Source organism: Antennarius striatus, chromosome 16 (genome assembly GCF_040054535.1).
Source record: "Antennarius striatus isolate MH-2024 chromosome 16, ASM4005453v1, whole genome shotgun sequence".
In the NCBI taxonomy this organism is placed as follows: Eukaryota; Metazoa; Chordata; class Actinopteri; order Lophiiformes; family Antennariidae; genus Antennarius; species Antennarius striatus.
In genome coordinates, this window is record NC_090791.1 from 16,551,005 (window position 1) to 16,574,061 (window position 23,057).

Sequence of the window (23,057 nt, forward strand, 5' to 3'; positions counted from 1 at the left end):
TCGCTTTGGTGATTGCATTGTGTTCAATGGCTACAAAGCTAAGTATGTCGCCAATGATGTATGACTCCCACGTGACCGCTGGATGCGGAAGCTGCTGCAGCGCAGATTTTAAGGTTTTCCGACCAAAGGGATGATGTTACACATATAAAATGTATTTTTTATTTTATTTTTCATAATGATGAATAACATATATGTCACTTAAAAATGACTTTACTGTCCCTTTAAATAGTTTCAAAACCATGCTAAGTTAACAGACCCGTTCCTATGTTCTATTATAAATTTAATAATGCTGCAGCCTTTAGTTAGGTGCTAAATTTGAGGATCCTTTGAGTTAAAGATTTAGTTGCTGAAGATCCCCTTGTGAAATGTTGGGTTTCTTGACCTCATAGTGATTCCGGAGTGATTTCCCATTGTAAGATCAGATTTTAATGCTGATATTATGGGTGTATTATGAGGATCAGACTTCGTGGGACTGTTTCTTTTAGGTGATCTGGGGAGCTTTTTAGGGAAGCCCCAACTAGCGGCCACCAAAAAGCGCAGACCGGCCCTGTGCCGGTGGTGTCAGGGCGCAGCCGCGCTTGGAGGCGCACGGACACCACTGGTGTATTTGGGGGGTTGGGGTTGGGGGTTACACCCAATCATGGTAGATCGACACATTCACCTCCTCCTGCAGGAGGTGCTCAGCCCACTTTGGGATCCAAGGATATGAAGAATAAACCCAACCAGGAGGTGAAGGCGGCGGATCCGAACCGAGGCGACATGTCGAGCTTCGACGTAACTCTCCAGCAACTCAACGACCTGCTGACGGACGACAGCGGCTTGTACAGCCGGCCCAGCAAACACCTCAACGAGGTCCACCCGAGGATCTACGTGGGCAACGCGTGAGTGGATCGATGGGCGTGGATCGATCTGTTAACAACCCGACACAAGCATTAACTCTGTCCTGCAGGCGCTTCTGTTTGGATGACCCGTGGTTGTTCATTAGAGCTGCATTACAATTGTATTTACACATGGCTGATATATATCAGTAGGATTAGAGAAGAAGAACAAGAACAATCCCAGATTAAACTGCAGCGGTAGATGCTCATTCTTTAAAATCCTTTGAATTTAAAACACATTGTGTTCGTTTATGTTCCACAAATAAATTATATGTAACAGTATTATTAACTTAACTATTTTTATTTATTTATTTTTTCTGTTTTGTAACAGGTGTGGGGGAGGGGTGTCCTGGCCCAGTTTTATTTTTAGATGGAGGTGGGATCAGACTGAATCTTGTTCAATTTTTAAAGGTGGAGGAATGCCAGCAAATGAAAATAGAGAAGACAGAGTTGAGGAGGAGGTTTAGAAACAAGCTGGTTTGTTCAGATACTTCCATGTATGAGTGAAAATAAATGTATTTTTAGAGAATATGATGAATTTACACAGAAAATGTTGAAAAATCAACATGGTATCACCTTCATAGTCTGAGACTGGGCTCAGCAGGACTGTCAATCACAAGAGGACAATGAACAATGTCCAACAGATTGTCTGTTCTTTTTCTTTCTCTTTTTGGTTTGTAATCTTTTCTACTAAGAACCGTATGGATGAAACATAACCATACAGAAGAAGTAACAACTCACTTCTTGTTAAAAGAGGCATTGGCTGTTGAGGAAACACAGTCACAAACTGTATTTTCCAGTCCATTCATTACATGTGTCAGTGTTTGGGTTACTGATGTCCTTTTCCCCACATAATTCCTTTCAAGTTCCAACTTTAAGAGTTCCATCATACTTCTGGCTTTCAGCGGGAGCAGACACATTCCTTCTGTCTCTCCCTAACTCTCATTAACTCTTTTTAACTGTCTTTAATGTCTAAGATGACAAAAGGAAAAGTGGAGGAGAATGAATGAAGACTTCTCTAGACTTTATCTCATCTTCTCCAAAATTTAAGGAATTTAAGCCAATGGAGCGAAGCGCTCGCCTGAATGATGTGATCATCATCAGCATCAAAATCAAGCCGCACACGCGTTCTGTAGCCGGTGTTGAAGTGGAGCCAAATAATATGGTCCTAATGACCCTTGGTCCTCCAGCTTCGTGTTCGTTTTCTCTTGGTTGTGGACAATTTCTGAACAGAGTTAAATAAACAAAACACTCAGTGAAATGTTGAAGCTTCAAAGTTTATTTTTCAATTGTAAAGAGAATATTCTCGGCACTTTGTCTCATGGGAGATTACTCCCTGCAGAGTGCGAGGATGCACTTGCAGCACATGGATTTTATGCACATCAGAAGGCGGGGTTCACCTGGTATCACAACAGCTGCAAGATAGCAGGCAAGACAGTGGGTTACATTCAGGTGATGTCATGATGCCCCAATTATCTGAGAAGAAAGAGGAAGACGGCCTTGCAGACGGCCTGGCAAGAGGTGATAAGCAGACAGGTCATGAAAACTATCGTAGCTATACGCCAATTATCTAAGAAGAAATACGCCAATTATCAGAGAAGAAAGAGGAAGACGGCCTTGCAAGAGTTTCTGCTCGACTAGCTGTGCAAGCAATTTAGCATAAGTCAGCAGTTCTAACTGTCACGTGATGTGACCTAAGATGAACTTTAAGCTCAGTAACTTTCCACAGCAAAATAACATAAAAAGATATAATTCCAACATAACATAAAAAGATATAATTCCAACAATCCCCCTTTTGGACTCGAAAGAGTCCAACACCTAAAATTAAATGTAGAAAATCTGTAGAGCAAAACCTGCTGCCGGGAGAGAACCTTCCGCAGGGTTCCATAACACTAGCATGACATTGAGATGTTGGGAAAAATAGGGGTTTAATGGACAGAGTTAAAGGATTACTTGTGGGGGAGTAATCCCTTTGCAGAGAAAAGAAGGAGCCCAATCCAGAAGTGGGGGGCTGGAACCCATGTTCTGTGGAATACCAAACAGAGGACCAAGAAGCACACCACGGGTCATTAAGGGAGTTGTCACTGTGACCGCAGATGTAAACATCATAGTGTCGCCATGGTGCGCCAGGACCCCTGCAGTTAATTACTTTGCAGAGATCAAAGGTATAAGAAGCTGTAGCCCCCTCAGTGTAGCTAAGCGTTAACCCACCATACTGTTGTAAACATTTGTCAGGAGATTTTTTTTGATTTTTGCAAAAACACTTTAATCTCATTCAAACATTTTGCAGTTTTACATTAGATGAAAGCATTTAAGTGCCTCAAAACATCTTTTCCAAACAAACTTCAATCACATTTAACATGTAGAACATTTAGAACATTTAGAACATTTTACAAATTTTCATCAGATGAAATTTCAAAAATATGAAACACTCAAAAACATTAACCACCAAGAAACAAAGGGAAATACAATATAAGAATTAGTGCATTATAACAGGAAGTTTGCAAAAGTGAGGTGGTCATCAACTAAAGTGCATAGGACATTTTTGTAACACCAGATGTTCCTAAAGTTATTCAGGTCTTTTGTCAATTTATAGAAACCAAATTCTAGTTTTAAGCGACATCTGATGTTACAGCAAAAAACAGTAGCTGCTTCTTGAGTGGTATCGTTTTCAATTTTCCTCTTCCTGGTCACATGAATTGCAAGTTTTGCCTCCCCAGAAATAAAATTTAAAAGCTGCCACTTTCTCTGATTCGATCTATTGTACCCAGCACCGTAGATGAATTTCCTGATACTAAAGTTTTCATTGAACAAGTTAAAAACATTTGTTAGAAGAGTGAAGAGTACTGCAAGTCTCCCACACTCACTGAAAGTATGAAAGACTGTCTCCTGAAGAGGACAGAAGGGACACTGGCTGGACACCGCAGGGGCAAAAACAGAGACAAAAGCATTGGAACCGACGGCACCATGCAAAATCCTCCACTGGAGGTCGGCTGTTTTTTTCTTGAGGGGAGGTTTGTATAGAAGTCTCCACTGCGGGTCAGGTCCATTTCCCGTCATCTTGTTGGCCCAGGTAGTAGGTGCTCTGTTACACAGGTTTTTCTTGTTGATTACTTTTACACAGTATTTGTACAGTATTTTTTTGTTGGCCGTGTGCAGGCTGATCTGTCGTTCATCTCCGAGGAGAGGACCCTCCAGTTCTCCAAACAGGGGACTGATGTGGACCTCTGGGAAAGGATCTTTGCTGTCTGGTACAGTCCCTGTACTATAGTCCAGGAGGAGGCTTTTCTCCTTCCAGGAAAGTCTTTGCCTCCACAGTTGTAGCACCCTCTGAGCCACCCTGGTGGACTGGATGTTCAGCAGGGAGCTCACAGCCTGGGCATCCGCCAGCGCAGGCCCGACGTTGTCTACCAGTTGCTGGAGGGTCACGGTCCTGGTTCTGCAAAGCGCTGTAGACAGACCAGGTGTGGCTCCACTGCAGACGTCCAGCCTGGCCCCATGCACTAGTGGTTCCCTCAGTAACCAGAACAAAGAGTCAGAGTTTTTTCCTGGGCTGCTTTTAAAAAGGGCCCACGACTTAAAAACACCATGATAAAACGGAGGCAAACCTTCTAACTTTAGAAGCTTAGAGTCCATTAAAAACAGTGCAGCATCCAGGTCCAAGTGGCTCACTCGTCTGAATATGCAGCCGGCCACCTCTCTCCACGTCAGATCCGCTGGTCCGGTCAGAAACCGCTGGATGAACTGTAATCTGAACGTGGCTGTTCTGCTAGCCAGGTGGATGAGGCCCTGTCCCCCCTCCTCTCTTGATAAAAACAACACTCCTTGAGGTACCCAATGCAGCCCATCCCAGAAAAAGTTAACAAGTTTGGTCTGGATTTGGGCTAGAAACCCTGATGGAGGTTCCATACAGGTCAAGCGGTGCCACAGCTGCGAGGCTACCAGATTGTTTATCACTAAAACTCGACCTCTGTACGACATTCTGGGGAGCAACCATTTCCATTTTTTAAGTTTCCCTTCTATTTTGTCAATGACGCCCTCCCAGTTCTTCCTGGTTGTTGTCTCATCTCCCAGGTACACACCGAGATATTTGAGACCATCAGTCTTCCAACACAAGTTTTGAGGAAGAACTGGGAGGTTGCCATGCCACTCACCAACAGCAAGGGCTTCACTTTTGTTCCAGTTTACTTTTGCAGCAGTTAAAACATTGAATGAGTTTGTCAAACCCACCAGAACATTAACATCCCTTTGGTTTTTGATAAGAACAACAACATCATCAGCATAGGCAGATAAAAGAATGTTCTCTCTAACACCAGGTAAAATCAAACCGTCGATGCTTTTGCGAATTTTACAGAGGAGGGGCTCCAGAGAGAGTGCATAGAGCATCCCAGACAGGGCACAACCCTGCCGGATGCCCCGATGCACCCCGAAGGGGGCACACAAACTGCCGTTAAACTTCAGAATACTCTGAACGTCACTGTACAACACCTTGATCTTGGCAATGAACTCGGTGCTGAACCCAAACCTCTCCATGGTTGTCCAGAGGAAGCTGTGCTCAACACGGTCAAATGCCTTTTCCTGATCTAACGAAATGAGACCAGCGTTTATACCCAATGATCTGGACACCTCCAAAACATCACGAATTAGGTAGACATTGTCTGCCATGGACCTGCCGGGCACACAGTAGGTTTGATCCCGGTGGATGACCTGCTCCATAGCTTCCCTCAGCCTGGTAGCCAAAGCCTTGGACAGAATCTTGTAATCGGTGCAGAGCAGTGACACAGGGCGCCAATTCTTGATGTCCTGCAGATTGCCTTTTTTAGGCAGGAGGGCAACGACCGCCCTCCGGCAGGACAGTGGCAAAGAGCCTGAGGATAGACTTTCGGTGAACACTTCCAGCATATCACATGCTAGAATGTCCCAGAAGGCTGTATAGAACTCAACCGTTAGACCATCGATACCCGGAGAACGTCGTCCCTGCATGTTCTGCAGGGCAGTGTGGAGTTCCTCTAACTCCAGCGGCCGGTCAAGTTGTGAATTTGTCTCCGTGGAGACTTGAGGTAGCTCTGCACAGAACTCCTCTAACAGTGGCTGGTTTTCCCGGTATTCACTGTCATACAAAGATGAATAAAAACTCACAGCTCGCCTTCTGATCTGACCAGGCTCTGTCAGCTCTTGTCCTGTGTCAGACAGCAGGGAGTGGATCACGTTGGTCTGTCCATGCTTTTTTTCCAGGCCGAAGAAGAAGCTAGAGGGAGCATCCATCTCGGTGATGTTTTGTACCCTGGATCGAACTAGGGCACCCTGTACTTTAGTATCCAACAGGTCGGCTAAAGCCATTCTTTTGGACTTGAGGATTTCAGTACACCTCTGATTTCCTGTGGAAGCGCTTGTCTCCAACTCCACAATTTCAGCCTCTAGGTGTTTCATTGACCGGCAGGTGTCTCGTGTGACGTTCAAAGTATACTGTTGGCACAGGACTTTTATCTCTGTTTTGCCATAGTCCCACCACTGGCTAAGAGAGGTAAAATCAGCTTTTCTAAGTCTAAAAGTGCTCCAAAAATAACTGAAGATCTCTCTAAAGCCTCTGTCCAAGGCTAAAGTTGAATTAAAATGCCAGTATGCACTCCTAGGTAAAATATTTCCCATCACAACGCGACATGAAACCAGAGAATGATCAGTATAAGCAGCTGGCATTATATTACAGTCTTTGAAAGCATTGAAATGGTGTTTAAAACAGTAAAAGCGATCCAACCTGGCTAAAGACACCCTGCCTTCTGTCAGGTGGGACCAAGTGTACTGTCGGCAGTCTGGATGCATCCTCCTCCACACATCCACTAGGCCGCGAGAAGAGACCAGCCGCTTCAGAGTGTGTTGGGATGCTGGGTAAGGCTCCGCGTGGTTACGGTCTAACATCCCATCCTCAGTACAGTTAAAATCCCCTCCCAAAATCAAAAAGTCTTCCGAACCACAGCTATCTAGCTTAGCTTGTATTAATTCTAGAAAGCCCTTCCTTTCTGCACCGTTTGTTGGAGCATAAATATTTACAAAAACCAGGGTGCGGTGTTCAAAATGTGCTTTTACTAAGAGACACCTCCCCTTTACGACATGCTCGATTTCTAGAGATGTTGGGTTAAAAGTTCTAGAGAACAAGAAGCCCACTCCACCACTCAGCGTGGTGTTGTGGTCTAGGATCACCTGTCCCTCCCACTCCTTCATCCAGTCCACCGCATTGTTGTCATCACTGTGTGTTTCTTGTAAAAACAGAACATCAATAGTTTTCCTCCTTGCTGTGTCAAAAATTAGTGCTCTTTTTCTTTCTTCTCTGGCTCCATTTACGTTTAATGTCCCCACTCTAAAATAATCCATGATAAGGGAAAAATTTAAAAGTACCTTAAAGTAGCTACACACAGACAGCCCCATCAAACCTCAGTTGTTTGCGGACTTTACTCATTTTCTTTTTGAGTCGGTATATCTCTTGGTCACTGAGTTCTGATGTTGCTCTGTTTTGAATAAGTTGTTTTGCCGAATTATAAAAAATTAATTTATCAGGAAAAAACTGTTCCAGGTTCAGACCTTTCATACCTTTAGTTTGTTGTAAAAACAATTTAAACATTTTTTCAGGGTACAAATCGTGGTTTTGACTGGCAGTGACTGGAGTGTGAGATAGGTCACTGCAGTCAGACATACATTCATCACTGTCGCTACTGTCTGGAACACTCGGTGTGTTCTCTAGTCGACCAGCTTTACGTCCGTCAGGGTCAGATAAGACATTTTTGCGCTTTCCGCGGCGCCTGGCAGAAGCAGGAATCCATTCAGACTCACGTTCGTCTGTGATATCTTCAGGACCTGTCTGGCTTCCTGTCTCAACATTCTCATTTTTATCACCAGTCCCCTGTCTCTTGGTACCTACTGCACTTGTCACCACCTTAGTCTCACCCAGTGTACTGTCCTCACCCAGTACACATGCTACCTCCATTCTCTCACCTATTTTTCTCACTACCTCTCCATTATCCCCATGTTCACCTGTCAGCCCCCCATTGTCACCCACCGCAACTGTCGCGTCACCCATCTCACTGGGCGCCGCCCCACTCTCACCCATCTCTCCACCCGCTCTCTCAGCCACCCTGCCACCATCCTCACTTGCCCCACCTTCACTCCGCCCCCTCACGATACCGCTGGTTTTCACTGCTCCTACCTGCATCTGACTCCCAGTCTCGCCCCTCGGAGCATCCCTCTGATCCGCGCCCCCGACGCTTCGGCGCCGCGGAGCCGGAACGGGACGCCACGGAGCGGCGGTGCGAGCCGCCATGTTACCGGGACCCGGAGCATCGCTGACGCGTTTCGGACAGATGCTAACAATGTGTCCCTCCTCTCCACAGCCAAAACACTTCATCCGAGAGGAGGTGGCGTACCACGGGTAGTCATAGCCGTCCACTCTAACAACAAAACGGTAGTCAAATTCCTCCGTCCTGTTGTTCAGGATCATGGATACCTGTCGGCGGTAACAAATGAGATGCCCCAGATGCAGGGACTTACACCCCGACGTGACTCTGGTAACTGGCGACACAACTTTTCCGTGTCGAGAGAGTTCTCTAACCAGGAAGTCATCACTGATGAAACAGGGGACGTTCGACATTGTGACCGTAGTCGCTGGTTGGGACAGCGGCATAACGGGCACAAACAGTCCGCCAACGTTTATCCCCCGTTCCACCAGCAGCTTCACCTGGGCTACCTTCGCCACGAACATGACGATTGCCTTGTTCATCCGGCCGGCAGACTTCAGTTCTTTATACCCGATAACTTCACCCACCGCTAGCGCTACCTCCTCCACGCCTAAATGGGACACCACTCTAATCCCGTGGTCCCTTGTCAGCGTAGTGTAATCAAACCCACCACCCGCCATGACGGCGTCCAAGTGGCCGCCAACCGGCACACACCTGGTCGGCTAAAAAGGTATAAAACCTGAAAATAAATGACGTTAAACACGCAATACAAATACAATTAACAATATTCAAAGAGTAAAAACTCAAAAACAGAATGTGACGATATAAAAAATACTGAAAATTACTCAGCAATGTCTCCACTCACCTCACGCACTCCTCACAGGAGAAGATCAAGGAGAGGATGCAGCAGTGACAGCCAAAAGACTAAAAACAAGGAAATACAGCATGTTTTTTTTTTTTGTTTTTTTTTTTTTTTAGACTGAAGATAACGGTTGTTGCTTGTAGAGAGGGAGGTCTTGCACCTTTTCCTCTGGGTTGACCCCTCTGGATACTGGCTCGTCCGGACGCTGGTTGAGAGCGATGCTCGGGAACGCTGCACCGTGACCGCTGGGGTCTCTTCAAAAGCTTAGGTCAGTTACTGAACGTAATTGCCTGCTCTCGGGTTGCTTTGTGACTTTACGCCACGTTGAACAACCACTCACTCGATGTCCTCAGTTGGAGCCGTTGCTCGATGTCCTCAGTTGGGGCGGATGCCCTAGTGGTCGTCACCACTATTAGCAGCTTTTGGAGAGGGGAGAGCGACTCCCGTTGGGGTCTTTGCAGGCCTGGTGGACGTCAGATGAAACCACGTGTCCCCTCTTCCTAGAAGCCGAACTGCGGTTCCGGTTCTCTCAATGACTTGATGGGGACCTGTCCACCTAGGTTCAGACCATTTTCGTTTGATTACTCTCAGCCACACCCATTCACACACATTCACACTTTTTGGTGGTTTCTCCTGTGGTTCTGTGAGATGGGAAAAATTGACTGTTAGTTCGCGGAGGCCTTTTGGGCCTTGGAATCCGGGAACTGGTTCCAATGGAGCTGTGGGAGCTGGAAAAGGTCTGTTAGTGTGTGCCTCAAATGGGGTCCAACCTGTGGATGAATTCAATGACATTCTGACATTCAACAGAGCCACAGGGAGGGCCTGTAGCCAATTCATCTTTGACGAGGCCATGGATTTTGACAATTTTTCTTTGATGTTGCGATTCATTCGTTCGACCTTTCCCTGTGACTGAGGGTGATACACAGCGCCAAAAGTGTGTCTCAATCCCAACATACTTTCCACCTGTTGTAGATGTTTGTTTTTGAAATGAGTTCCATTGTCTGACCTGATTTTTCTCGGAAAACCATGAGTTGGAATGTAATGGTTAACCAAATGTTTCACTACAGAAGCTGCTGTCTCTGCTCTGCATGGATAAGCCTCAGGCCATCCTGAAAAAGAGTCAACAATCACTAACAGGTATCGATACCCATTAACCGATTGGATCATGTCGGTAAAATCCATTGAAATTACCTGACCAGGTGCTGTCACTTCCTGGTCCTGCACCCCTGGAGGTGGTTTAGTTGTTGGCAGGCAATTATGCCTATTGCAAACACTGCAGTCCTGCAGTTCACTTTTCACAGTTGTTCTCATGAACGGATGCCACCAGCCACAGAGACGTCTCAGTGTTTCGTCCGTGCCTACGTGGCATGGTCCATGGGCTTCTTGAATCAAAACTTTCAATTGTTTTTGAGGCGGCACAGGTTTACCTTCTTTGTTCCAGATTCCTTCATCATTCTTTTCACCCCCTTTTGCCTTCCACAAACTCCTTTCTTCTGGGCTAGCTTTCACCTGCCACTCTCGGATCACATCATTCGTTATTTTGCAATCAATTTCTTTGTCACTCACCGAGAGTTGGAGTGCTGGCTGATAACCTGCCACCTTTTTAGCAGCTGCATCTGCTGCGGCGTTTCCATTTGCAATCAGGTCATTTTTTCTGGAATGACCTGGACACTTGATAACAGCAACAGCTTTTGGCAACATCAGCATTTCCTGGAGATGCATTACCTCTTTCAGGTGTTTAATTGGACTTCCTGTTGCTGTCTGATAATTGTTCCGTTGCCATTCACTTAATGCAGTATGTACAACCAAATGAGCATAAGCAGAATCAGTGTAGATATTTACAGTTTGGTCTTTTGCGAGTCCTAGAGCTTCTGCGACTGCTAGGATTTCAGCTCTCTGTGCTGACTGTGGTCCGTCCAGTCTGACTTCCTTAACTGTCTCAAAATCGTCGTTTTGATGTTGAACTATGGCAAAACCTGATTGTAGGCCATCCATGCCTTTAAAACAACATCCGTCGGTGAACAACGTCATGTCGGGGTTAGTCAATGGCTGTTCGTACAAGTCATCTCTGAGTTTTGTGTCGTCTTGGACTTTTTCTGTACAAAAGTGTGGGGTACCTTCAATCAGACCATCAGCCATATTGATCCCTTCATGGATGAAGATGATGTGTGGTTGAGTGATGACCGATTCAATCTTGCGTTGGCGTCCTCCAGTCATGGTGAAGAATTGGCTTGTGATGTATTGGACAGTGCTGTGTCCAGTTCTGATGGTCAGTGGATGATGAAGTACCACGTGGGCAGTTTTCTGGACCAACCTAGCTAGTGCTGAGGCAAAAGATGAACAGGGCGTTTGGCGTTTTTCATAATTGTCCAATGGTGTTGAGACATACATACAGACGTTTCGTTCTCCTCTATCCCCCTTTTGAAAAAGCACAGCAGAAACACTGCTTGCTTTTTCAGCCACATCGAGGAAAAACATCTTATTGTAGTCAGGAATGGAAAGAGATGTAGCAGAGGCCAAACATGCCTTAAGGTGAGAAAAGGCAGTATCAGCGTCCGGAGTCCAGGCCAAAGCGGCTGAAAGGTTCCGCATGCCGACTTCCTTGACCATAGCACGGAGAGGATGCGTGCACTCTGAGAAGTCAACAACATGATGGCGAGAGTAGTTACACAACCCCAGAAAAGCTAGCATTTGCTTCACGGTAGATGGACGAGCAGAGTGTAAAATGTCTTCTCTGTGCGAGGAGGAGAGGCCTGTGCCCATCCGGGATACACAGCGACCAAGGAAAGAGACTTGAGTTCTGGCAACTTGAATTTTGGATTTAGAAACTTTAAGGCCTACTTCATGGAGACGAAGGAGCAGAGAGTGAGTCGTGTCCAGACAGGATTGCTCTGATGGAGCCGCAACCAGGAGGTCATCGACGTACTGGACGAGGAGCACACCGGGCGGAAGAGACAAAGGTTTCAGAAGCTCACGAAGATGGACGTTGAAGAGACCAGGAGAAAGGAGGAACCCCATGGGCAGACAGTTGTAGGAGTATCTCCTTCCATCCCAGGTGAAGGCCAGATAAGGTTTCATGGATGGATGAAGAGGAATACTGAAAAAAGCATTAGCCAAGTCGATGACAGTGAAGTGAGTGTGAGAGGGCGACAACAGTGAGAGTGCAGCATGAGGGTTCGGGACCGGAAGGGTGGGAGTGGTGACTGCAGCATTTATAGCTCTCAAATCATGGACCATCCTCCATTTGCCTGTACCTTTCTTTTCTACAGGGAGAATGGGTGTATTAAAAGGAGAGCTGTCAATTAGAGCAAGCACACCAGCTTCAAGCAACCCGTTTATGGTCTCAGTTACACCGGCCTTACCCTTCGCAGGAACCGGATATTGAGGAACCCAAATGGGACCCGGTTTCATTTGAAACGTGACTGGCGTGACGTCACAACGACCGACATCCGTAGGACCCTGGGTCCAGAGGGAGTCGGGAAGAGAGTCAATCAGCGCAGGTGCCAAATCGCTGTCGGATGTTTCTCTGCCATGGTGCCTGTCCAGGACGCTGTGTTCTAGGACGGAAGGGATCACAAATTCTGGAGACAAAATGCGATATGAGTCAAGAGATGCAGAATAGTGCAAACCAGAGTAGAATGTCGGCTTCCAATCATCAGCATCGATGCAAGCTTTCACGAAGGGACCCAGATCTTTCTGTGTGTGTTTTGGGGAGACAGCCAAGGAGACATGAGGATAGCAAGGCGGCATCGAAGGATCTGGAGGATCATCCATACGATACCACTTCTGCTGTTCGGGCGTCAAGGATACGGCCCAAGCCACACCCTGAGGTCCTACGTAGAGATCTTGGAGAGAGAGATCCCACGGGAGTCCTTCCACCTCCTGGAAGGCTCCCAGGAAAATTGTGTCTTCCATCCTGTCATAATACAGAGTACAATGCAAAGCGTCAGAGACCAGATCATAGGGGCGTAGGTGACGGACCCAGGGCGACCACTTTGTCCAGAAAGTCTCAACAGGAGTCCACTGTCCAGCATCAGTGTCCATCACAACCCAAAAGATGTCAGCATACATGCACACCACAGCAACTTTGGCATGTACCGGAAACATGGTGTTGACGGGGTTGGTGGCAGACAGGCACAGTCGGGATGATCCATCCGGAAACATCAGTTGCAGGCCGTCGGCAGAACACTTTATCAAAGGACACAACTTGCACATTAAATCACGCCCTAAAAGATTAGCAGGGCTGGAGGGAGCCAGGATAAAGGAGTGAGTTAATAACTGGTTGTGTGCAGAAACCAAAATGGAGGAAGTCTTTGGCAGGGCAATTTCTTCACCCTTGAACCCAACTAAAGGAATTACGTCATTGGTGACATAGGCGCCAGGAGGAAGCCGTTGGATGGTGGAATAACGGGCACCAGTATCAACCATAAAAGGAGTTGACACTCCTCCTACCGTAATGGTGATCATAGGCTCCTGCATGCCTATGTCCGTGGGTTCAGGGCATCTTCATTGTGAGAACTGTTCACCAGGGGGCAGACGCTGGCGATTCGGGACGGGCGAACCTTGGTTGGAGTCCACTGGGCGGCGCTGTTGGTACTGCTGCCGATCTAGAGACTGCCACCGTCCCATGTCTCTGCCACGTCCACGAGGGCGTTGGAATCCACGACCACGCCCCCTAGGTGGGGGCCTCTCGGGGCAATCTTTGACCCAATGACCTTCTCTGCCACAGCGGAAACATACGTAACGTTGAGTGTCAGCCCCACCCCAAGATCGTGGCCCCGACTGATACATCATTCTATCTGCATCATCAGGTGGAAGAGCAGAGGCAGGAGAGGAAACAGAGTCCTCTTTCTTCTTGATGTCCTGGATCTGCATGACGGTCAATTGAGAAACAGCAGTTTGATGTTTTTCTACCTTAGTATCTTTTTCTTTGGCATGTCTCCTCAGAAAGTGTCTCAGGCAGGAACACCACCGGTCATCCGTCATTTCAGCCAGATCTGGTATGTTTTCCATGGCGGTAACCACTGTTTTGGGAATCCCCTTCAAAATGGAAGCTCGAAAGACTGAGTCATGGAAAGGCGAGGTATTATGTAGAAAACCTGTTTTAATGTGATATTCAGTTTTGGCCCGATCAACGTAAGTAGTCGCGTCCTCTCCAACTTTTGGAGTGAACACCATGTCATGGACAGCACACAGAGGCAAAGGGAAATGTGCGTTAAGACCTACGTCAATGCGGTCCAAATTTTCGTGGTCTAGAGGTTCATCTTTAGCCATACGACCCACCCCTGTTTCCTCTAGAACCTGTGGTAAGATAGACAAAGGACATACTTTAGTTAAAATCATTTGCATGTCACCACCACACAAGTCGTGGCCCATAGCCTGACGCTGCACGGATGCAAACCAATTGCGTCCCCCCGATGAAATAGGTGGCAATGTCTGAAGCATGGCATTGAGATCTGCTGCAGGGAAAGGGCGGTAGACGGCAACACGCCGTCCGGAGTTGGGGTCCACTGTATCCATCAATGGAGCTTGTACAGCGGCTCTGGATCGAGTCACAGGTCCCTCTGAGGTGGGCTGACAGGGAGGCGGGGTTGGAGGCCGGGGAGGGAGAGAAGGGAGGGGAAGAGCGGAGACGGGAGGTTCCACTCGGGAAGAGAGGCGACAGAGCTGTTCCTGAAGTGCAGCCACCTGTTTCTGTAAAGTGGAATGTTGTTCGTTGTCAAATGATACCTCATGATGTTTGAGTGACGTCTTGAAGTGTTCCTCCGCTTCTTGTTCTGCTTGTAGGACCCTCTGACGGAGTTCGTCTCTGACGCTGCGGGAGGCATTCCCTCTGCGCAGCAGCTCCGTCTTGAACTCACTCAGGGCAAGCCTCAGGTCCGGATAAGTTTTACTGGTCCTGAGGATTTCTTCAAACTCATCTTTAAGCTGTTTGTTAGCTCGTTCACAGGGCGCGGCCATGATTCTGACATGTTCCGGTACCACTTTACCTTCAGTCGCGGGTGTGGGCGCGGATGGGGCGGTCTGATCCATGTGCAGTTTCCCGCTGGTGATGTTCCAGACTGGTGCCTGGAAGTATAGTGACGGCGGGTCTGGTTTGGTCTGAGTCAGAGTCAGAGTCTGTTGTAATTCTGCATAAGGATTACTGGCAAACGGGTTAGTTTTGAAAAAAAAACAGATGCAAAATTCTCCCCCAGATAAGGAGGCGGGTCAGGATTATTCCAAGCACACTTTTCTTTGACCTCTTGTCTACTTACTCTGACTGATCCTCCCATTGACAGCAATCGTACATGTGACTTAACTTTTTCCACCTTTACATATGACTCTCGTGCCCGCCTTCCTGGAATACTGATTCTATTTGTTGCAGAGACAGTTGTGGCCAGTACATTTAACTTTTTAATGCATGCTTTTTCAACCTCTTTCATCAGTAAGACGAATGATTTTTTGGATGTTAGCGGTGGTAACCATCCTTTTTACAGCAATCTTCAAACCAATCTTTCATTTCAGACTCCGTCTTACTGCGGATCTTTGTGGGCAGTCCCTCGGATGCCACTAAAATAGCAATTTTTGCTTGATTTTCTAATGGTGCACCATCTGGGTCGTCTGGAATTAAGTTCCAGTTGAACCAGTCTGTTTCCCGATCGAATTCACCTTCCATTGTAAATTCTATTAGGCCTTTTCCCAATTTAGTTAAGAAAATTCGGCGTCGTTTCCTCCGAGAACCTCAACACGGAACTCAGTATCACTCGACCCACGATCCCGGATCGTTTCACTAATATTCCCAGACGGGCGTCCCAGACGCAAAATCTCTAGCGCGCAGGATGTCCCAGACAATCCTCTCAGTCTACTCAGTTATGGAAGAATTTACCAGACGTTTTTAGCCAATAGTTTGCTTTAACCTCTACAGCCTAATGTCATCAGCTGGGGCAACCCCACAAACTCTTTGAGCGACCGCAGCATTAAAACAACTAGGTTTGAACGTCTGTAAACCTAGTTGAGTGTTCTTACTGTAAGAATAATTTAGGTGTAAGAACCACCAGACGCTGACACAAAGTATAATTAAAAGACCGATCAATCCAAACAGCGTCCGGTTTGACATTCACAAAAAGACGTCTATTAAATCAAATCACTGGTGTTCGAGTCAATGATTCTAGAACGTTTTCCAAATAGGGAAAGACAGATTTTAACCTTATACTGACAGGCAGAGACAAGGCCCTAAGAGGCAAAGTTCCTCTTACCTTACAAGTCGGGGTACCCTTTGGAGTTGTCTCTGTCCGGCAGGAGTCCAGCCAAGATCACGTCGGGGTCACCAAATGTTGAAGTGGAGCCAAATAATATGGTCCTAATGACCCTTGGTCCTCCAGCTTCGTGTTCGTTTTCTCTTGGTTGTGGACAATTTCTGAACAGAGTTAAATAAACAAAACACTCAGTGAAATGTTGAAGCTTCAAAGTTTATTTTTCAATTGTAAAGAGAATATTCTCGGCACTTTGTCTCATGGGAGATTACTCCCTGCAGAGTGCGAGGATGCACTTGCAGCACATGGATTTTATGCACATCAGAAGGCGGGGTTCACCTGGTATCACAACAGCTGCAAGATAGCAGGCAAGACAGTGGGTTACATTCAGGTGATGTCATGATGCCCCAATTATCTGAGAAGAAAGAGGAAGACGGCCTTGCAGACGGCCTGGCAAGAGGTGATAAGCAGACAGGTCATGAAAACTATCGTAGCTATACGCCAATTATCTAAGAAGAAATACGCCAATTATCAGAGAAGAAAGAGGAAGACGGCCTTGCAAGAGTTTCTGCTCGACTAGCTGTGCAAGCAATTTAGCATAAGTCAGCAGTTCTAACTGTCACGTGATGTGACCTAAGATGAACTTTAAGCTCAGTAACTTTCCACAGCAAAATAACATAAAAAGATATAATTCCAACATAACATAAAAAGATATAATTCCAACACCGGGGAAAGTGGAGAGGCCACCGAGCACCACACTGATACTGACACAATGGAGCAACAGGTGAAATCCCAGCTCAGAGATCTGGAGATAAAATTTTACAACCGCAAGAACAAGATTGATCTTCTGAAACAAGGCCCTAAACTGAAAGGCAAAAATGTTAAAATCAATGAGAGTATCACCAAAAACAATGTCAGAAAAAACTAAACTAAATACATAAATAAATAAATGAACAGTAAACCTATCTCCACCATGTCGCCATCGATTCCATTTTATTTTTGTTTTTTGATTCTAGTACCTGATCTAGTCTACTCCAACAACCATCTCAAACTGATGGGTTTGAAGTCAGGGGTTGAACAGCAGTAGTATGTGTAGAAGAATCTCTATAATTTATTTTGTCTTCATGCAGGTTTGTGGCAATGAATGTGATGCGCTTGAAACGGAAGGGCGTCACCCACATCCTGAACGCTGCAGAGGGAAATTCCTTCATGCACGTCAACACCAACGCTGAGTTTTATTCCGGCTCAGGCATCACGTACCACGGTATACCAGCCAGCGACACCGACCACTTCGACATCAGCGTCTACTTTGAAGAGGCAGCCGACTTCATTGAGAAGGCACTGGCATACAAGAAAGGAAAAGGTCAGGAAAATACAGTTGAGTTAAAGTCAAACTGAAAACTCATACCCTCCTTGTTTTGAACCGTTACACTTTAAGTAAATTATTTTCTGTCGTACTGCAGGGAAAGTTTACGTCCATTGCAGGGAAGGCTACAGCCGCTCGCCTGCGTTAGTCATAGCCTACCTGATGCTTCGCCAACACATGGACGTCCACACTGCTCTGGCCATGGTGCGTCAGAAAAGAGAGATCGGACCCAACGACGGCTTCCTCAGGCAGCTGTGTCAGCTAAACAAAAGGCTAGAAGCTGAGGGAAAGTTCTGGAACAAACGAGGCAGCCAGTGAGGCTCGAGGTTGTTGAGATGCACATCATATTTCGCCATGTGTTGTATAGCGATCACCAGCCACAGATCTGTGTGTAGAGTTGTGGAAAAGCCACTGGCTGATCACTGAGTGTGTAACATTGTCGTACCTTCGCCACCTCCTCTGTCCTGGTCTAACTCCTTCAAACACTGCCAGATCTCAGTCCCAGTCGCTGTCAGAGGAGATCAAGAGGTCATTCTGATTTTTCTCGCCGAATCAGATTTGATACAATCAAATGATTGGTATGCTGTAGAGAAGTGCTTTTTTATTTGACCTTCTACACACATCAAAAAGTTACTCAAGCTTTGACCTAGCTTTATAACTGTTGATACTTTCATACTGCAATTTTTTTTATGTATATGATTTTAATACAAAATGTAATAAATGTGTGAATGGATCAGCAAAGGAAACGTGACATTTTTCGAGAAATGATTTAGGAAAAATATTGATATAGCTTTTAAAGCGTAGTTTAGTTTAGTATAGCTTAGTTTTTTTTAACTTAGCTCATTTGAAGCCTAGAAATGGGAGAACCAGTGTAGTTCATACTGAGGTTAGTAAAATCTACCCCTGAAGGGCCAGTAAGGTAACTTTTTATATCATCTACCTGGACAGTTTGTTAGCTGGTTTAGCTTCTGTCGTCCACTCAAAAAATCTTTCTGCCATGCAAAACATTTTTTTATCCACTGTTCAGGTGACCTAATTCAGTTTCTGTTACCCTTTGAGATGTCCACCTGTTCCACATAGCTCTTTCCTGAAATATAAAGCCTTAGTGATTCTTTGTTTTTTCTCATTTGCTTTGACTCCTTTCTTAAAATTGTCTCACCATTCTGGAAACTGTAATCACGTTACTGATGCAGTTGTTTCATAAGACATAGCGAATGATAACATGAGACCCAGTAACGTGCAATGGAAGCGTCTATCCGTAAATTGGCCCAATAATGAAAAAGTCCTACTTATTAAAATGGTTCTTTTTTTTCTACTTTTTTTTTATTCATGGAAATATATTGTGTATTGGACAAACAATGTGTGATGTGCAGTAAACAAAAAACAAACAAACAAATAATGTTGGATCACTAGGGGGACATGACTTATTGATTCTGCTTCCTCACTCATTACTGCCACCCACAGGAAATCTGACCCCTCAGGTGACGTGAAAAAGATTCTATGTCATAGATATTTATAAAGTCTGTTTGTATTTATGTATTGGTTCAATTTGAATGTGTTTGATGAAATAATGAAATTTCACCAAGAATCAGTTTTGATGAGAATTATATCTGATTGTTGTTTGAATTATAGACAATATTTTTCTGAGTGTAAAAACACATGTAGTTTGCCTTACTGAAGAAATTCAGGTGTGATTGTTTGAAAACTTAAGCTGAGTATTTAAAAAAAAGAAGAAAAAAGAAGTGATTGTTCAGAAATTCAAGAAAAGTTGGACGATAATGAATTTATAGACATGGAGGATTAACAACAGATAACTTTAAAACAAATAGTCCTTAAGCAACTTATTGTAATGGATACGTTGCCAGGAGACACATTTCCCATTGAGCTATATATTATTGACGTGTCACTCATCACTACTTGCACATCAGTGTGTGTGTTTGTCAAGAGGACAGTATGTGCAGTTTATATTTGTTTGTTAGCACAGCCGTGAATCTGTGCATGCCTACTCAGTGACGTTGTGTGTTAAAACTGTCAAATTGGGTGATAATTGAATCGGTAGCATGTGAAACGTTATATTACTGACCAGACTGTGATGTGATGGGTCATCTCAGAGATTGTGACACCCTTTTCATGAAGTGCACTTTATCCAATGACACTTGTGATTGTTGATGCTTTACTTTGATGTATTCAGTAATAAACAGAAAATGAAACGGCTGGTTTCTATTCTTGATTTTTCCAATGAATGCTGAGTCCCAGAGATGAAGTTAATAGAGATTGCAGTGTTATTGTCCAGTCAGATCTGATTTCACTCCATTAATTTGATTGTGAAGATTTGACACCTGATGATTTTGATTGGATGCTGCTGGATTTAATGGATTATTATTACCAGTTTATTTTATTGTTATTATGAAATTCAAAGATAGAATCGGTATCAACAGCAACAAAAAAAGTTCTTTCTGATTCACATAAACCAGTTGTTAGGGAACATGTAAATAATATTTCTAAGTATAAAACTTTTTTTTTTTTTTAAAAAAAAACAAACGTTACCAAAACACCAAAACAAAACATGAGTTCATCTTGATTCAAAAACTGTTCTGGTGCATCTCAGATGGGCAAAGTTCAGTAGTTTCAGTGTCCTCAGGTACTTTGCTGTACAGTATTTTTAAAATGATACTAAATATAGTATATGATAATTAGCAAAGGTGATACATTCAAAGACAGCTGGGACAGGTGGTTGAGACAATAAAGTCTCTCAGCAGCTAATATGAAGTGGATTCAAGTAAATTCAGGTGAAATCGGTTTCTTCACATAGCATTTAAACAAAACACTCTCCAGTGGATCAAGCAGCTCACGACAGTGGTGACAAACAAAAGTACATTTACCCTTCAACTTGCAGAAACCTCGGCGCTGAGGTTTCGTCGTCTTCCATTTCTTGTTCCTGCTGTAAAGTTTTCATTTGTGTTTTTTAAACAATGTACTCTCCATAGATATAGAATATAGATGTAGATATAGAATTTTCAAAGCAAAATTTCTGTTTCTGTAAAGCAAATCCAGATGCTGGTTTCTGCCTGCTGACTCCTAAGTAACGTCTTTGTACAGCAGAGGGCGCTGTTACATCATTACGACAAGCTGGGTCACCATTAAAACTATTGGTGGGGCAAATGAACTACAGCTGTCCACCTGAACGTTTCAGATCTCTAGTTAACGTGTTTGAAAAAAGTTAAAGGATTTTAAACATCAGTTTATACAGCAGCTGTTTTGTAGTTTATCAGAGTCTAATGTGGATTTGGAAAAAGTTGTCAGACAACCAAAAACATCATTGGGGCAGACTCAGTGAACCCAGAATACAAAGTCATCATTTAAATCTTGAGTTACAGATTCAAAGTTGTGTCTTTTTGACGCTTAAAATATCATATATAATATATTTAAACCAGCTTTGCTGCTGTTTATGGCTGACACAACACATTAAGTAGAACACAGTTCTATTTATTGTTCCAGCTTTGGTCGTGTGTGTGTGTGCGTGTGTGCGTGCGTGCGTGCGTGTGTGTGTGTGTGCTACATTCCACTATCTTATTAGCTGAGCTCCATGGTGGAGCGTCTGTTCCTCTGACAGTCTTTTCCTGTCTCATGTGCCCTTTCATCATTTCTCATCACCCCCCCCCCCTTCTCTCTATCATTTTTCTCCATCTCTGTCTTTGTTTGACACGTCATTGACATCTTTTTGGAGAACACTGTCTGTTACATAACACCAGTCAGAATGAATGAGTCCATGGGGGCAGGGCAGCCATGTGTGCGAGTGTGTCTGTGATTCTGTGTGTGCGTATGTTTTCGGGCAGTAGTTGGATGTGTGTAATTACTACACATTAAAGAATATTATCTTATGACACACGTGTGATCTGTGTGTGTGCACAGAGTGGTTCCTAACTTCACCATCTTGTACGGTTTAGACACTGTTATTGATCTGTGTCAGAGATGGAGGTGAGAGATTCGAGTTGGAGATAGCTGCTAAAACCAACCCCTAAAAATTCAGTCCAGCGACTAGTGAGAAAAACTCTGTGACCACAGCGGGGGTAGCTGATGGAGCTAAACTCCACATATTCACCACCATCTTTTGACCTCTTCATCTCTAAGACAAACAAGATATGATCTTCCTCTTCATAGAACAAGAGCAACAGCTCCATCTGGTTGTGGTTTACTGCGCGTTTGGCCATACATCTAGTTTTTGATGGGGTAAAGAAGCCTATCCTGCTAGAATGTAGCTCATATTTGTCAAACTCAAGGCCCGGGGGCCAAATGTGGCCCTCCACATCATTTTATGTGGCCCGCGAGAGCATAAAAGGTCACAGTGTCTAAAGGTAAATAGGTCAAAAGTGTGCTTGACCAAAAACTAAATTTCCCACAATGCAGTAATTCAGCCCATTCTAACTTTTTGAACTAAGTTAATGTGCTAACTTGTGTTTGATGTTATTTCTTTGTCAGTAAGTAATAAATTCAGTCATTTGACATTAAGGAGTATTTACATTTATGTTACATTACATTGAGTTACATTTAGTTACTTTTATAAGTTAAATCTGGCCCTTTAAGGACTGTGCTGATGTAGCCCTCGGTGAAAACGAGTTTGACACACCTGATTTAGCTGCATGTGTTTGTCTCTGGAGCCCCAAGTGACTACAGAACACACTCCGTTTCTGTGACAGCGCTAAATGCTTAACAATGGTGCCAGGTTTTGTATTACCCAGGAGCAGATTGTGTATTGCTTTAAATGGAATCAGTGATGTCTTCTTCTTTTCCTTTCCTACCTCTACCTTCACCTTACGCTGCATCTCCCTGTACTCCTGTCTCCTCTCCTCAGTCCTCTCAGTGCCCCACTTCCTCTTAGCTAACCTCTTTCTCTGTATACACTCCTGTACCTCCTCATTCCACCACCAAGTCTCCTTATCTATTTTCCTTCCAGATGACACACCAAGTACTCTCCTACCTGTCTTCCTGATCACATTAGCTGTAGTTGTCCAGTCATCTGGAAGCACCTCCTGACCACCCAGAACCTGTCTTAACTCCTTCCTAAAAGTCATGCAACACTCTTCCTTTTTCAGCTTCCACCATTTCGTCCTCTGCTCTGTCTTTGCCCTCTTGATCTTCCTCACCACCAGAGTCATCCTACACACCACCATCCTATGCTGTTTGGCTACACTCTCACCTACCACTACTTTGCAGTCACTGATCTCTTTCAGGTTACACCGTCTACACAAGATGTAGTCTACCTGTGTGCTCCTACCACCACTCTTATAGGTCACTCTATGTTCCAGCCTCTTCTGGAAGAAAGTATTCACTACAGCCATTTCCATCCTTTTTGCAAAGTCAACTACCATCTGTCCTTCTGAGTTCCTCTCCTGGATACCAAACCTGCCCATCACCTCCTCATCACCTCTGTTACCTGCACCAACATGTCCATTGAAGTCTGCACAAATGACAACTCTCTCACTTCTTGGT

At 44.8% G+C, this 23,057-nt stretch overlaps 3 protein-coding genes across 15 annotated transcripts; 1 reads left to right on the forward strand and 2 right to left on the reverse strand.

Moving 5' to 3' along the window:
• Nucleotides 1-579: 579 nt before the first annotated feature.
• Nucleotides 580-18,038, forward strand: LOC137609211 (dual specificity protein phosphatase 3-like). Its single transcript, XM_068336083.1, has 3 exons — nucleotides 580-881; nucleotides 17,332-17,564; nucleotides 17,665-18,038. Exons 1-3 carry the CDS (start codon nucleotides 706-708, stop codon nucleotides 17,883-17,885), a joined length of 630 nt encoding a protein of 209 aa, XP_068192184.1. The 5' UTR covers nucleotides 580-705; the 3' UTR covers nucleotides 17,886-18,038.
• On the reverse strand, nucleotides 9,382-17,332 carry LOC137609210 (uncharacterized). 13 transcript variants are annotated; one of them, XR_011038320.1, is made up of 6 exons: nucleotides 16,541-17,326; nucleotides 16,205-16,365; nucleotides 14,697-15,035; nucleotides 14,193-14,267; nucleotides 13,881-14,065; nucleotides 9,388-9,522 (listed from the first exon to the last, which is right to left on the reverse strand). XR_011038320.1 is itself a non-coding variant. In XM_068336081.1 (6 exons), exons 3-6 carry the CDS (start codon nucleotides 14,997-14,999, stop codon nucleotides 9,496-9,498), a joined length of 531 nt encoding a protein of 176 aa, XP_068192182.1. In that variant the 5' UTR covers nucleotides 15,000-15,035; nucleotides 16,205-16,365; nucleotides 16,541-17,332; the 3' UTR covers nucleotides 9,388-9,495. The 13 variants fall into 13 exon arrangements, 6 of the variants coding, with proteins under 6 accessions (XP_068192183.1, XP_068192179.1, XP_068192182.1 ...); XR_011038319.1 differs by having other exon boundaries at nucleotides 13,881-14,006; nucleotides 14,368-15,035; nucleotides 16,541-17,324; XR_011038318.1 differs by having other exon boundaries at nucleotides 14,368-15,035; nucleotides 16,541-17,324.
• LOC137609319 (uncharacterized) lies at nucleotides 10,307-13,874 on the reverse strand. Its single transcript, XM_068336287.1, has 3 exons — nucleotides 12,329-13,874; nucleotides 10,533-12,229; nucleotides 10,307-10,324 (listed from the first exon to the last, which is right to left on the reverse strand). Exons 1-3 carry the CDS (start codon nucleotides 13,443-13,445, stop codon nucleotides 10,307-10,309), a joined length of 2,832 nt encoding a protein of 943 aa, XP_068192388.1. The 5' UTR covers nucleotides 13,446-13,874.
• Nucleotides 18,039-23,057: the final 5,019 nt, after the last annotated feature.